The 13,855-nt window shown below is 37.2% G+C and overlaps 1 protein-coding gene across 5 annotated transcripts; it reads right to left on the bottom strand.

Annotated features, from left to right (window-relative positions):
* Positions 1–2,084: 2,084 nt before the first annotated feature.
* LOC105691901 (serine-protein kinase ATM) lies at positions 2,085–13,706 on the bottom strand. 5 transcript variants are annotated; one of them, XM_020855796.2, is made up of 19 exons: positions 13,167–13,706; positions 12,999–13,089; positions 12,804–12,941; positions 12,274–12,721; positions 11,846–12,199; positions 11,338–11,737; positions 6,775–11,234; positions 6,386–6,706; positions 5,998–6,300; positions 5,712–5,926; positions 5,271–5,614; positions 4,718–5,196; positions 4,351–4,574; positions 4,152–4,268; positions 3,909–4,064; positions 3,659–3,804; positions 3,459–3,565; positions 3,103–3,381; positions 2,085–3,017 (listed from the first exon to the last, which is right to left on the bottom strand). In XM_020855796.2, exons 2-19 carry the CDS (start codon positions 13,068–13,070, stop codon positions 2,839–2,841), a joined length of 8,742 nt encoding a protein of 2,913 aa, XP_020711455.2. In that variant the 5' UTR covers positions 13,071–13,089; positions 13,167–13,706; the 3' UTR covers positions 2,085–2,838. The 5 variants fall into 5 exon arrangements, with proteins under 5 accessions (XP_020711455.2, XP_048508577.1, XP_048508580.1 ...); XM_048652620.1 differs by lacking the exons at positions 12,999–13,089; positions 13,167–13,706 and having other exon boundaries at positions 12,800–12,913; XM_048652621.1 differs by lacking the exon at positions 2,085–3,017 and having other exon boundaries at positions 3,240–3,381; positions 3,459–3,560; positions 12,999–13,706.
* Between the last annotated feature and the right edge of the window lie 149 nt (positions 13,707–13,855).

The raw sequence follows: 13,855 nt of genomic DNA, 5'->3' as shown, positions 1-13,855 counted from the left end.
TATTGGTCGCATCATGAAGTTGATCGAAGGATTCAAAGTTTTGTATTGCAGGTTCAAAGTTTAACTTTTCACCGAGAGCCTGCATCATTCTACCCTCTGACCCACCGATTATTCTTCTTCTACCGTCATAACCCTCTCCGAGCAACATTTGCGGAGGAGAGTGTTGCGTTCCCACGTACATTGGACACCCTTGAAAAGTCTGGACCTCGATATAAAAATCTGTTAGATTTGATATCGGGATTCCAGGTGACCAATCCAGGACAGTTCGAACATGGATTCTGCAGTCGTCGGCCGACATTGCTGTAGCGTAAAATTTTAAAGACTCTTTGTAGTGGTGGGCAAACGTGACCGCACCGATGTTACGGCTAGAGGTATCCTTCAAAGTAACTTGCATTTCTTTTTCTGTTACTTCTTTCTCGTGTATAAAGCAGAAGTTTGTTCTATTGCAGTTCCATAGACCGTCGAATACATTTTTCATATAATTTTTGTCCACACTGGCGATGAAATAAAAGACCCAACTCTCTGCGGAAAATTTTTCAGAATTTGTGATCTTCCGCGAGTCGGTACCAATGAAGAAAGGACAATTTTCCATCAGCGGTTTTAACATAAGTACGTCATCCGAAGACCCTCCCAAGAACATTATCTCACGCGTTTCGAGGTCTGCCAATTCTTCGAAAAATTTTTGCAACAAACTTTTTTCTTTTACCATAACTTTCTCCCGCAATACCGAACTATTGGACACAATCCTACTGTGATGAAAGACAATCAGAAAAATTGTCATGTAAATGATAAAAGGACTCATCGCAAAAATGTTGTAATCTATCTTTCATCTTTGCGCATTAAAAACCTACTTATCCAACCGGAATGATCTCCGTCCTGTTCACCATGTTTTAACTGAACTACGCTTCGAGCAGAAGCGAAAGAAAATACCAGAAGCTGACGTATTTATAATATCAGCTAATAGTTGAAAATGATTTGTCTATTTGAGATCAGTAATTTGCATACGAAAGCTTAAATTCTGTAGTCAAATTATAAATCAATATTACGATGTGTTTTGGAGGCAATGTAGCAACGTTAAAATTCACAATAAAATGGGATAATCTTGCGATAATGTTTCATTGAGTCCTTTGCCGGGGTATGATGTTAAATAATTGTCATTCATGGTGGTCACTTTCACTCGAGCATAACAACACTTGGATACCACCTAAAGTACAAAGGATAAATGGCTTCCAAAATTGTTACGCTGATAACGCCGTGAATTGCTTCAAGTACTGGCTAATTTTCGGAATGTCATTTTCGAGTTTGAATAAGGTAAATACCTTACAAACGATGTGATTCTCTGAGTGCCTTTGTTACCACTGGTTAATTTCTAGCAAAATTCTACGCTGATAGATCGTCTACAATTCCTTATCTATATTATATCTATATTATGTACGTGCTTACTCCTATACCACATCGCACCCCCGTTGCTTCAAAATTGCCCATTAACCACCCAAGCAGATTTGCAGAGTTTTTGTGGTGTGTCAATGCAGCTGTCAGCTCATTTATATTTCCCGATGTAGTCAAACGTGTTTATTTGAATCTTGATTAATTACCCATATTCATGTGAAGTGTAGCTTCCACTAGGTATATACGTTTGACACACAATTAGTATATGGTATCGATTATCTTGTTATTATTTCTGCTATACATTACCTTTTTAGATTTATTCCAATCAGCTACCAACAGCCGACCCAGAATTCGTTTTCTTCAGCCTCTAAAATTCGCGAAGGGGCAGTTACCAGATTGCAAAAGTTCACAATGCATTTATGAAGTTTTTGAAAATTATCATATTGAAAATCGAACAATAAGATCTAAAACCGCTATTCTATCGACATAGCGGACGTTAAAAAAAAAAAAGATTTTTTAGAGCGGCTGGTGTTGCTAGCTGATATTCGACATGAGATTAGCCGACTATTTGATGCATAAAAATTTTTGAATTCATTTCGTAGTCTCATTTTTTTCAGCTGGAATTAGCTGGTACGGGGAAGCACGTTCAGTCACGGTGAATGGGATTGTTAAAATGTAAAATAAAATTACTGAAATATCAGAAATATTGTATTTATCAAAATTAAACTTTCTTTGGTCATATAAATACATCCAGTTAAGCATATCTCAACATCTTAATCACAAACCGTATCGAAGTGCAATTCTTGGATACATTTTTATTTCATTTTTTTGTTTCTTTTATTCATAAGAAAATATCGTAAAAAACCGTCTAAAGTTATGTTGTCAATAATTACATAATGCCATGTGATCTGTATGATACTGTAACGAATAACAACGACGCAGTATAAGCGTTCCAATTAGTCAGCCAATGATATTGAGCAACGACTCTCTTAAAATAAAATTCCGTCACGAAATTCTAAGACTATAAAATCGTCTAGCCATGCGAACATTCACGCGATGTAGGCACACCGGTACAGTAGCTTGCTTCACGTAATGGAATCAGGTACACTTTTGATAATCGGCACAATGCTCGACTGCATCTTCATACCTAATTATCATTGGTAAAATTCACATTTCTCGGATAATCGCTTCTAATCGGATATTTCATCCAACAAGAGATCGCTCCCGTTTACTAATAACACAAAACCTGCCAATATTTATGGGAGGTATAACACATGAGTTAAAAATGTCACAATGGCCGTTTAAGATTTGTAACGAGTTCACGAAACATCGGGTAACAATAATACATCAAAATATCTGATAAATCAGTATAAAAACAACGATAATGAGAAGTAGAAAAATATTAATTATAATGATAATGATAATCTCTATACTTGCATCAGTTACAAATTACAGATAGGCCTGCCATCCGCAAAATAAACGAGACAAATTGATCGGATCCCTGGCTTCCTGGATCAATTTTTCTACCTGGCCGGCAACACTTGATGCGGAACCCTCCTCTGTTCCACGAAGTTTTTGGTCCAATCGTAAAAGGGCTCTTTCAGCGAGTTTATTTTTAGTTCCAGATGCTGGAGAATGTTTATTATCATTCAGAAATAAAAAATATGGCGCTAATAGAGGGACGTAAAATATGTCTTTGAATCAATCACGTACCTTCTGAACCTTCGGAAGATCCCTGCGTACTACGCTGCTGAAGACTAAATGCCTTGGCTGGCGTAATTGACCACGAAAAAAGGGGATCGTAAGTAAGTACTTGAATGAGTGTTATAATGACACTTCTGTGATGGCGAAGTACGGTCATAGTCTCCTCGCAGCTTCGCCTCAGAACACCCTCGACACCGGATACTCCCATCGCAACTTCCATGTCTCTAGTCAGTCTAAATGGCACGGTTTCAGGTGTGGGTAGAATTTTCCCTTGTTCAAATGCAATACCTGACACGAGAATCAGAGTATGGTAAGAGGGTATGAGTAGAAATGAAAATTTTAAGCAAATTAGAGCAATCACATACCAAAGTCGATGTGAATAACTTCAGCCGTCCTTTTGTCGAGCAGAATATTGTTTAAATGTCTGTCGCCCAATCCTAGGATATATCCTATTATGGAAGTAGTTGCTACGCTAGGAGAGTACAAAAGACGCAAATCAATGTCATGTGACGGATTACCAAATTGAAAAATTCACACACCAAAAGTTGAATATTTTTCGCAGTACCTGTGCACATAGGATAACCTTCGTTCGAACCAAATCTCTGGAGACAAAAAATTTTCTAGGAAGAAGTAGTGAAACACAGGATGAAGATTTTCACAGCACAGATTATATTTGGCGAGTTTCTGCACGTTTGATGTTTTTGCCACTGCCTGTAAATACAGGTTTACGGATTTTATGAGTTCTCAAGTTAAAACGTGAGCTTGTATGATTTTTAAATTACGATATAAGGAATTCTTCATTTTATACTATTTACCGCCATAATATCCCTGCATTTCTTGATGCAGTAATCCTTGGGATAATATTTCTCGTGAAGACCCATCTTTTTATTGGAACCTGCTAGGATTTCAAAGATGGGCGTTGTCTCGTCGCACCATTCCAGAATTCCAGATCTCTGAGTAAGTGGTACTACCTAATAAAATGAAAAGGCTGGGTACTTTGATTTACATGTTCAACCATTTGAGAAAGTAAAATGTGTTATGATAATATATTGTTGCACCTTGTACGTCCGGACATTGAGTTTACGTTTGTTTGCTTCTTTGCTAGTCCTGAGAAGCATATTCATCACGGTAAAGACCTGTTGCATAACAGCATCCTGTCTCAAGTCATCTTTGCCCTGAATAATTAGAGCAAATAAAAAATTATTTTAAATATTTACATTTTACAGTGGATGTAGTGGACTGGGGGACCATTATTACCTTTACTAATTGATTTCTTCTTTGCCCATCGGTACAAAGACACGTTATTTTTTTGGGAGCATTTATGCCGCCTACAAGTTCATAACTGTCATCATATTTTATTATGGTCACGAGTCCACCATAATCTTTGTTTGGTTTTATATCAATAGACATTGTTGGCACCAGAGTATGTTGAAAATTTTTCATCTTTGCAATGGAAAGAGGGTTGTTTGGCACAGGAATTCCTGAAAGGAAACGAATGTGTCATAAATGAAGAGAACTTTTACCAGGAAGCCATGCTGGATAACAAAATGGTGTTATACACATCTTGCCTTGTCCTATAAATATCAGAAAGGCGGATTGTCAATAACAAAAATTTTTCACCTACTTGGAGATTTTGCTTTTGGGGGTTCGAGGTTAGCTAACATAACTAGGGAATTTGCTAGCTTGTCCATTTCTTCAATAATTGGCTTGATCGGAGTGCTCATAAGCTGTTGAACTAGCTTTGTTGCACCAAGAACGCGCGGTTCAGGTTTCACAGCTGACGATCTTCTACTATTTTGAAAATCATGATCTTTGTGGGAGTTCATCAGTGCCAATAATACTGGAATTGTGTGATGCGGATGTTCAATCGCACATCTTTTCAGTAGATTGAAAATTTTTGTAGTGAATTCATCATCTGTATCTGATATATGCGGTGCTAGTTGTGGCACGAGTAGAATAAACTTATAAGACGGGAGTTTGTGCAAGTTTGCTTGCATCAGTTCGTTCAAGTTGTTATCATGAGTATTATCTAGCCATAAAGACACCAGTCTGAACACCAGCAGATTGTGATCTTCGCTTTGTTCCAATGTACGCATGTAATGCCTGAAGAAAAACTCGAAATAAGAATCGCACGATGTCAAAACGTCTAAATTCCAGAATTAAGAAAGATAACTTACTCCAGTGCCAATAGCAGGTACATATTCTTCTCTTTTTCGATATTCTCCAGCTCCACCATATCATTGTTACACTGTTTTTGATTCAAGAACTTGGCTCGTTTCTCGTCAGCATCTTTTGAGTAGGCAGAAAGTTTATCAGCAGTCTGCTCCGAGTAAGCAACACATGCCCTGAAGCTTTCGAATTGCGGGGATTTCATATAAGACAGTATTTGCTGGAATTGAACATCTGCAAATTGGGCTAAAACAGCCTGGGTATAAACGAAGTTCTGCCTCTCTCTCTCAGTTGTATTATCACAAGACTCAAAATTCGCCAGAGAAGCGCGATAATATTTATCGATAATTTTCTACAAAGGATATAAAGGGTAGTATTCGTTAGTTTTACCATATTGCTGCGAATGAAATCTTAGAAAATTTCAACCGAAACATCGATGAATTTCGTACCTGTGGGTTTTCTGATTTTGATTCAGCCATCCAATTCCCGTACGTGGTAAGCGCCTCTGAATGAATAACATTCGAAGTGCAGTTAACTATCAAGTTACGTAAAAGATGACGACCGAGTTCATGATCCCCACGTTCCCAAGCCAGTTTTGCTTCTTGATATTGCAAATTGTTCCTTTCTTCATCTGTCAATGTTCCGACTTGTTTTGCTAAGCTGCCTGTACAGCGAAAATAAATTCAAGTATACTTTAGATCAACCAATGTAACATACATCTCAAATTCTACTTACCCAGTGCCCTTGCAGCCATTTGAAAGTAGCCATATTTCTTTGATAATTCTGTTATTTGTAAGTATGTATCAACAAGAGCGCTTTTAATAACTTTACTTTCAACTTTTCCTGTAGCTTGTAACAATATTGCACGCTGCGAAAGAACAGGTTCAATGTATTCAAAATCATTGACCCCGATAGCGTCCTGATGCTTCCATTTTTCAATCATAGAGTTATATGTATCAGGTTCTGCAAAATATACTTCTTCGATTTCACGTAACATTTGAAGTTGAGATAAGGCAGGATAGACAGCCTTGCAGCTTTCTGAAAAATTGAAAACATCAAATTGTCAAAACGTGTACTGGCCTTCGTTCTCGTATGCATCAATCTCAAATCTGTACTGATTTACCTAAGCTAATATTGCGCAGAGTCTTGATAACACTAATTCGTGCACTATCCAAAGCAGTTTTTAATCTATCGGTGTCGGATTCATGGTAAAATTTGAGAGCTCGATAATGAAATAGAGGATGATGTGTGCTGAGTATGGTTTGGAAGTCTACATCTTTCCAGTTCATCATTTGCTGAGTATCTGGTATATTCCAATCTGACAAACGCCAAGCACATTCGTATCGATAAGTGTCATCTTTCTCATCTTCTGTTTTGTCAATTGTTCTCACAAATGCTCCCAACAAATATTGGAGACCGGATTGATAGAGCGCATCGAGCAAACCTAAAGATGAACAATGTTTTAATAAATCATGAGTTTCGTTTACCTGATACAATGAGTTACCTTCTCACCTTTACTAGCGGTTTTGTTGCCAAGCGACATTTCAATGTCATGAGCAAGTAGCACCTTGTCCCACTTCCGAAGTTGAACATAATGTTGTATTCTTTCAGAGGAGTCTTGATAATATGAGGCTCCACATCCGTAAATGGCGTCAGGATCTCCAATTTTTATGAAAGCTTCTCTAAGAATATCTTGCAACACTTTACCAATCTCATCAGTGGATTCATAAATGTAGTCAATGGATAACAAGTGGTCGCTGGTCTGCAACGTTCTACGCAAACATTCACACCACAGTTCTGCATATAGTACTGAAGTAAAATAAGCTGAACAATACTGAGCAGCCTTCGCTATATGCAAATATTCTAGTTCTATCTTGAATTTTTCTACAGACTGGGATCTTATAAATTCCACAACGTTCAGCATGCACTGAACCGACTTGTGATTGAAGCATATATTTCTATGCTCAGCACCCGACAGTGAATTGTTCTTATTCTTCTCGCTACTTTCGGCATAGTGGCATCTGAAGAACCTATTTATGCCTGCATATAGCATAATGTCCAAATTTTTCTCAAAGTGAATTACCAAATAGATAATCCATGGTAGAATTTTTTCGCAAAATGATACGTTTACTCTGCACACTGGTATCAAGTGTTTCATGTACGAGCCATTGAAGCAATCTAAAATCTGGCACACTATATTTGTTATCCAATTGTTGTGAGAATCGTTTACCTTGCCAGTCCACAAATCTACGTTATCATTGACGAATTCTTCAAACTTTTTTACATCAATTGTGTTGACATTTTTTTGTTGGCTGGACTTTCCCACGAATGGTTTGATATATTCAATTCTCAAACATTCTTCGGATAATTCGATATTTCTTTTCAAATCTTTCAGATTTCTGTTGGACACTATTTGCGTACCCCAGAATGATGCCGTGATAATATACAACGCTTCGGAACTTGCAGTGAAAACACATACATCCGGATGAATTAGTAGGTTTGAAAGGAGAACGAGAATTCTATAAGTGAAGGTCTGCATTGGCTCCAAAAACTGTCTCGAATGTTCTTTTTCGGGCTGTAAAATCATTGTAGTTAAATCAGCTGGTCCTAATTCACCCAGGCATTCTGCTGCTCTCAGTGAAAAATCAGCATCAGAAGATATCGTCAACTTCACCAAAGCACAAGTCAATTGATGCAATACGCTTGAGGCGCAATCTTCAGAAAACCTCTTCATTAACCCAAGGCTTCGATACATTTCTTGTAATTCTTGTTTCTTTGTAGATAATTGTTCTTTCAGATAGTCAAGTTCCGTGATACTACAATTTTCCATATTTTCACGTCGCGTACTTAAGAAATGTCGAATCTCATCATCCAAAGTTTGTCTTTGTCCGTTTTTATTCCTCAATCTAAAGTGTTTTTCTCGCACTTGTCGAAATTCTTTATCTGGAGGAAACGAATCCAGCCTTTCAATAGCTTCGGCGAGTAAGTCACTTTGTTCGACTAAGAGGAATGTTATCACGTCGATCGCATGCCTTGTTTTACCAGATTTTACAATTGGTATCATGCTTGACACTATCAATCTTAAATTTTGTTTAACTTCTGCACACCTTTTAGGCAACATACGCCTCAAAAGATGATAAAAGTAGTCGCAAGCCGCTTTAGATATGGGAACTGAACTCTCCTTGAGGAGGTTCATTAAAGTGTAGCAAACATCTCTAACGACGTATGCTGACATATCGTCGAAATAATTATTGTTGATTTCCTCCATTATCATCATGACAAAATACACGTAATGATGAAGAGCCTTCAATTTAAGCTCAACTGATTTTTCTTCGTACATACGACATTTCAATTTCATCAATACTTTTTGTAATACTCCTCGTTTTTCTGTGGCTAGAAAATGCAGCAACGAACTTTTAGTACCTATGATATTATTTTCAAGAAATTTGAAACTTCGCTGGATATCACAGTGCTTAAATTCTGGTGGATCGCAAGATGGATAATTAATTGGTATGTTCAAAAACTGCATGGAATGTTCTTCGTCATGGAGGCGTGATATCACCGTGACTATAACATTCTCCAGATTATTTTTTACTAATACGGATACTTTTTGGACAGTCTCGAACTGCTTCAAGTTGTTATTTAATTGAATGTAAACAGAATTGGCACGTTGAATCGTTGCAGCATTAACCAAATCGTTTGATGATGATTGTTGATCTGCAGAGATATATGGTAATAACCACGATATTAGACGTGGGAAGCAATCTTCAATCACGTTTTTAACTGACATTCCAAATTTGTTACAAAGCTCAGAAATTTCCTCTATATTTCCCCTTTGAATAACGACGAACGCAATAATACGCATATACTTATTGTAAAATTCCTGCTCGGAGTTGCAGCCCGCTAAAATTATGGGGAATTTTTGTATAGAATATCCATTTTCTAACCAGTGCGTTAAAAGGTAATATAAATTACTTTCAACAAGGTAGTCGATGTCCTTGATTTGTAAGGATGCATTCACTCTTTCAAGAGCCCTTTTCACAATGTCAGGATTGATATTTTTGTCTACAGTCAGTTGAAACACAGAAAGCAAAGCCCTACTGCGAAATAAAGCACTACAAGAGATCACAATAACCATCAGGTGCAAGGCACTCGCGATTCGATTCGTCCTTTCATCTTCTTTAACTCTTTCTTTCACTTCACCATCGACTCTGAATAATTCAGTAATTGCGGTGCGTAGTTTATTGAAGAATTCTTTCAACCATTCAAGACTAACGTCTTCCGAAGAAAATAATATTTGCAAACAGTCTATGACTTTCAGACGAACTACGTGAAAAGGACTTTTGACATATACCAACAGCTCGTTCATGACTGGTATTGCAGGGGTTGAGCCATCATCAGCCTCCCACTTGGTCCAAGTAAAAGAAGGATCGATTTCCGCTATTGTTTCAAGACACTGGATAAAAGCAATGCAGGTTGCTGGTCCGTATTCATTACCTTGCAGTAATTTGTGGAACTGGCTCAAAATCCGTAAAATATTTTGTTTCTGTATGGCAGTACCAGCATATGCAACAACTGGAAGTAGTTTTGACAAAATATTTATGATAATTCTTGCAGCTTCGTTGTTTTTATGCCAATAACGCGATAGCTGTTGCAACATTTTCAATGTATCGGTGATAACTTTTTCGGGAAAAGAGGAAAACTTGCGTTCCATCAACGATTCTAAGATTGTAACAGCCATTTTAAAGTCGCATATTTCCGATAGGTCGTAACTATTTGGATTCAGGATGGTTATAAGTAAATTTTCTTGCACATGAGTTGGGTTTTCACTATTCAGCATAGCACAGAATGCAGCAAGTACTGCACTAGCTTTGAGTCTTATGGTATCAACGTTTGACGGGATGTCTGCTTTCAGGAATTCTTCGTTCTGTTTAGAGATCCCACGTGTATGAGATAAATGGTTTATATTTTTGATGTATGTAATACTCGTGCTACCATCATTGTTCCTCAATTCGCCGTCTATGTTATGAAGATTATCAACATTGGTCAGTAACAGAATATGCTTCAACATGTCCGTCCCAGTTGAGCTCCGAATCAATTCTGCGACATGGTAGTAATATGGTCCATTATACAGCAAATGAAGAGCTTCCAGCACGTTCATTAAATGATTTCTTTTTCGTTTTTTTTTCGATTGGACAATTTCCTCGACAGATAGTGATATTTCTTCCAAAGATTGCTCTATGATATGACTGAGCAAGTTTTCAACCTTTTCATGTGATATTTTCAGATACATGAAGTTTGAAAATATTCTAGCAACAACTGCAGTCTGGACTATGAGGCTGTCTGCTGGTTCCTTATCACTAATAGCTGCATTTTTCTCAATCAAATTTTTTATCAAAAAATCGAAATTCTCATTAATATGCAGCACACAACCTCTGGTTTGTTTGCAGTGTGGACTGGTCTTGATGTCAGTCTTATTATACAAACTACCTTTAAAGGCTGTCATTAAACAAGCATCTTCGAAATTTGTGACATGACATCGTTTAACGGTAGTAGCTTCAATATCTTGTGTATCCACATTGGATTGGTGACAAATGTTTGTCACATCTTTATCGATATCATACCATGACCTCAGTGTTAAGCCAACTAGTAACTCACAAACATCTTCAATCGGAATCTGAGCATTCCATGTTTCTGGCGGAACTGCCAGAATCCACTGTAAAAGACGGATTTTCACGGGTGAGTTATTGCTTGATGTTGGGCCGTAATCATTGGTATATGGCCCAGTGTCATTTTGTATTATATTGTGTTTACAAAAGACCAGCAGAGTACGGATACTGGCCTTTGACCATGTGCAATTATTCTTAAGATATAAATTTAGAATGGCATTGGTATCAACCGATTTTTTGTGGCTGATAAAAGACTGCAAGAGTCTATGAACTCGTTCTGCATGCTTATTTGTACTTGCTGATCTGAAACAGAAATCCAAGTCAAATGACGAATTCGCAGTCCCTGGCATTCGCCCAAGTTATTGTGATGAATAAAAATTAAATTTAATGTGCATTTTATACTTACGTCAAAGCTATACTCCATATTTTATCCCAGCCAGACTTTATTGCATCGTTTTCGGTTAGATCGTTCGCGAATTTGCTTTCAAATTTCAATAATGCTCTTGCTAGATCCCACAAGTGATTCAATACGTTTTCGTTTTGACACGTGCTCAGGTGGGCGACGAGGAATTCCATTAATGGTAGAACATGACTTATTTTTATCAAAACTGAATGACGTGTTATTAGTGCAATCAAAATCTCTATTGATACTAAAGATTCTTCAAGTGGTATGGTCGTTAAAGTATCAATCATGCCTTGAATTCCGATTGCGGTACGTCTGCGTTTGGAAGGGTGCGCATAATCCACATCATCGGATGGTCCATCTCCATCAAGATACGTATAATTATCTTTCAGCTGCCATAATACTATCGAGTCAAATTTACATGAACAATATAATGTATGGATAATCAACAACAAAAGAGCAAAATGTCAACTCACTAATCTAAAAAATTTTGATCTATTACTGTAAGTACCTTCAGATGCAAGTTGAACAAAACTATTGGATGCAGATTCCAATGCGCTATCTTTCAAGACCATACGATAAATCAGAGGCAATATTTCCTTCCATTTTTCAAAATTAAACGCATATGCTCCATCATTGTATTTCGTCACACCACCGGGATGATGAGCCTGGACCATGAGAAGCATCCAATCATATTTTTCATAGTTACCATTCAGGTTAATTGCACATGGGAGAACAGTCTCTCCAAAGTCACAGAGAGCAATTCTACTTTCTGCGCCGACTTGTTGACAGACAATATTTGCTAACTTGAAAGTAACATCGGAAAGCTTTCTAGGATCAGATTTGGCATCATTGAAGACTTTGACTGAAAGTTGAATTTATACGATAAAAATGAATTTATAAAACTGATACATATCGAATATTATTTGATGAAAGTACCTAAAAACGGAAATATCTTCTTCAATTTAAGAGCAAGATGTGATTGTGTGGAGCCTTTTTGTATTATTTGGCTGATTGCTTTCAAAATGAAATATTTGTCAATGTAGGGATGTTCCGATTCATACATTTTAACAGTAAGCTTCAATAATTCCCACCAATTAACAGGTGATATATGAGTTTTATAATGTTTGACGCAAAGCACATGTTTGACCAGAATGGTGAGGTATGATCTTTGATAAACGATGTACAGCTGGTTAGAGAAGATTTGAAGTATTAATGGTAGCAAGGTATTACAGTCCAGGTGAATCTCAGGACTATTTGCTCTCTTAACCGTCTCTACCATAGTCATGGCATAGTCTATCTTAACTTGGGTTTCCTTATCAGATGTCAATTTAGATGTTGAAACAAATGAACGATTTGCATCTCCTGAAGTTGATCTTTCCGCTTCCTATAGCACAGAATCGAATATGAAAAAGTATAAAACATTGATGAAAGTATTAAATGGAATTAGAAAGAAACTAAATACCCACGTATAATAATACATTGTGCACAGAATGGAGAATTGCTTTCCAACCCGTGCCCCCACTGTCTCTGTTCCTAGAGTTATTGCAAAGTTCTTCGATAGCTGCATTGCTCTTGTACAATTCTCTTAACTTGACAATACATCGCTAAAAAATATAAATATTTTCACAATGGATCACGTTTAATAAGAGTTCGATACGTACCTTTCTATCTGAAATTTTTTTTGAATCTGCTAATGAGCAGATCTCACGAAAAGCCTGCTCAAATCTCAGCATTTTCACTACGTATCTGTCACTGAGGGGCAAAACTTCTGACCATTGTTCTTAGTAGTACAATGGTTTATTGTAAATACTACGCAGCAAATCACTCACCGAACAACATGCGTACACCTCTTTAACCGTTGTCTGTCATCCTGAAACTTGCCGGATTAACCTACTTGCCGGCGATACCGCCAACCCGCCAACTGCCAAGAACTCACCCTGGTGGCTTTATTCAAATGGAGCGTTATGGAAATGGTATGAAGATCAACCTCATCTTCCGAGGTGCAGCACTGTACTAAGCATTTGCATAAATTGCGAAGAGTTCGAAACACTGGTTCGAAAATAAAACTTTTAAATGGTTTTTATTTTCATCTCTAAAAATCTAATAATTTCAAAGGCCACACAAAAACAGATCGCAGTTCAATTTCGGAGATGCTATTGGATGGATTTGGACAGCTGGGATTAGTTTGTGCAGGAGTAATTTGAAAAAAAAAGAAAGAGTCTAAGAGCGAAGTATATCTGAAATGTTACGCAATGAAATGAACGAATTTTTTTGAACCGCTATATTTTGTTACAATGTTTGAATATAGTCTACACACACGATACCGTTATTATTGTATGACCAACGAAACAGAGGCAACGGAAACTATCTGAAAATATCATACAGATATTATTTTGCGATAAGTAATGATAAAGTTTATTGGTCTTCTCTTTCGAAATAACTGTTGGAAAAAAAAATCCACCAGCAAAAGAGAATCAGCGATAGAGAAAAATGAATCAACTTTTGGAATACTCCAGCA

This window comes from Athalia rosae, chromosome 3 (genome assembly GCF_917208135.1).
Source record: "Athalia rosae chromosome 3, iyAthRosa1.1, whole genome shotgun sequence".
Classification (NCBI taxonomy): Eukaryota; Metazoa; Arthropoda; class Insecta; order Hymenoptera; family Athaliidae; genus Athalia; species Athalia rosae.
The sequence above is the reverse complement of the archived record's forward strand: the minus strand, read 5'-3'. Positions and strand labels throughout refer to the sequence as shown.

Excerpts from the sequence above, each read along its gene's own strand:
- LOC105691901 (XM_020855796.2), bottom strand. The coding sequence starts at position 13,070 with ATGCTGAGATTTGAGCAGGCTTTTCGTGAGATCTGCTCATTAGCAGAT. Across the intron at positions 12,722-12,803 it reads TGCACAATGTATTATTATAC|GAAGCGGAAAGATCAACTTC; the intron begins GTGGGTATTTAG and ends TCTGTGCTATAG. Across the intron at positions 11,738-11,845 it reads TGTTCAACTTGCATCTGAAG|TATTATGGCAGCTGAAAGAT; the intron begins GTACTTACAGTA and ends TTGACTCGATAG.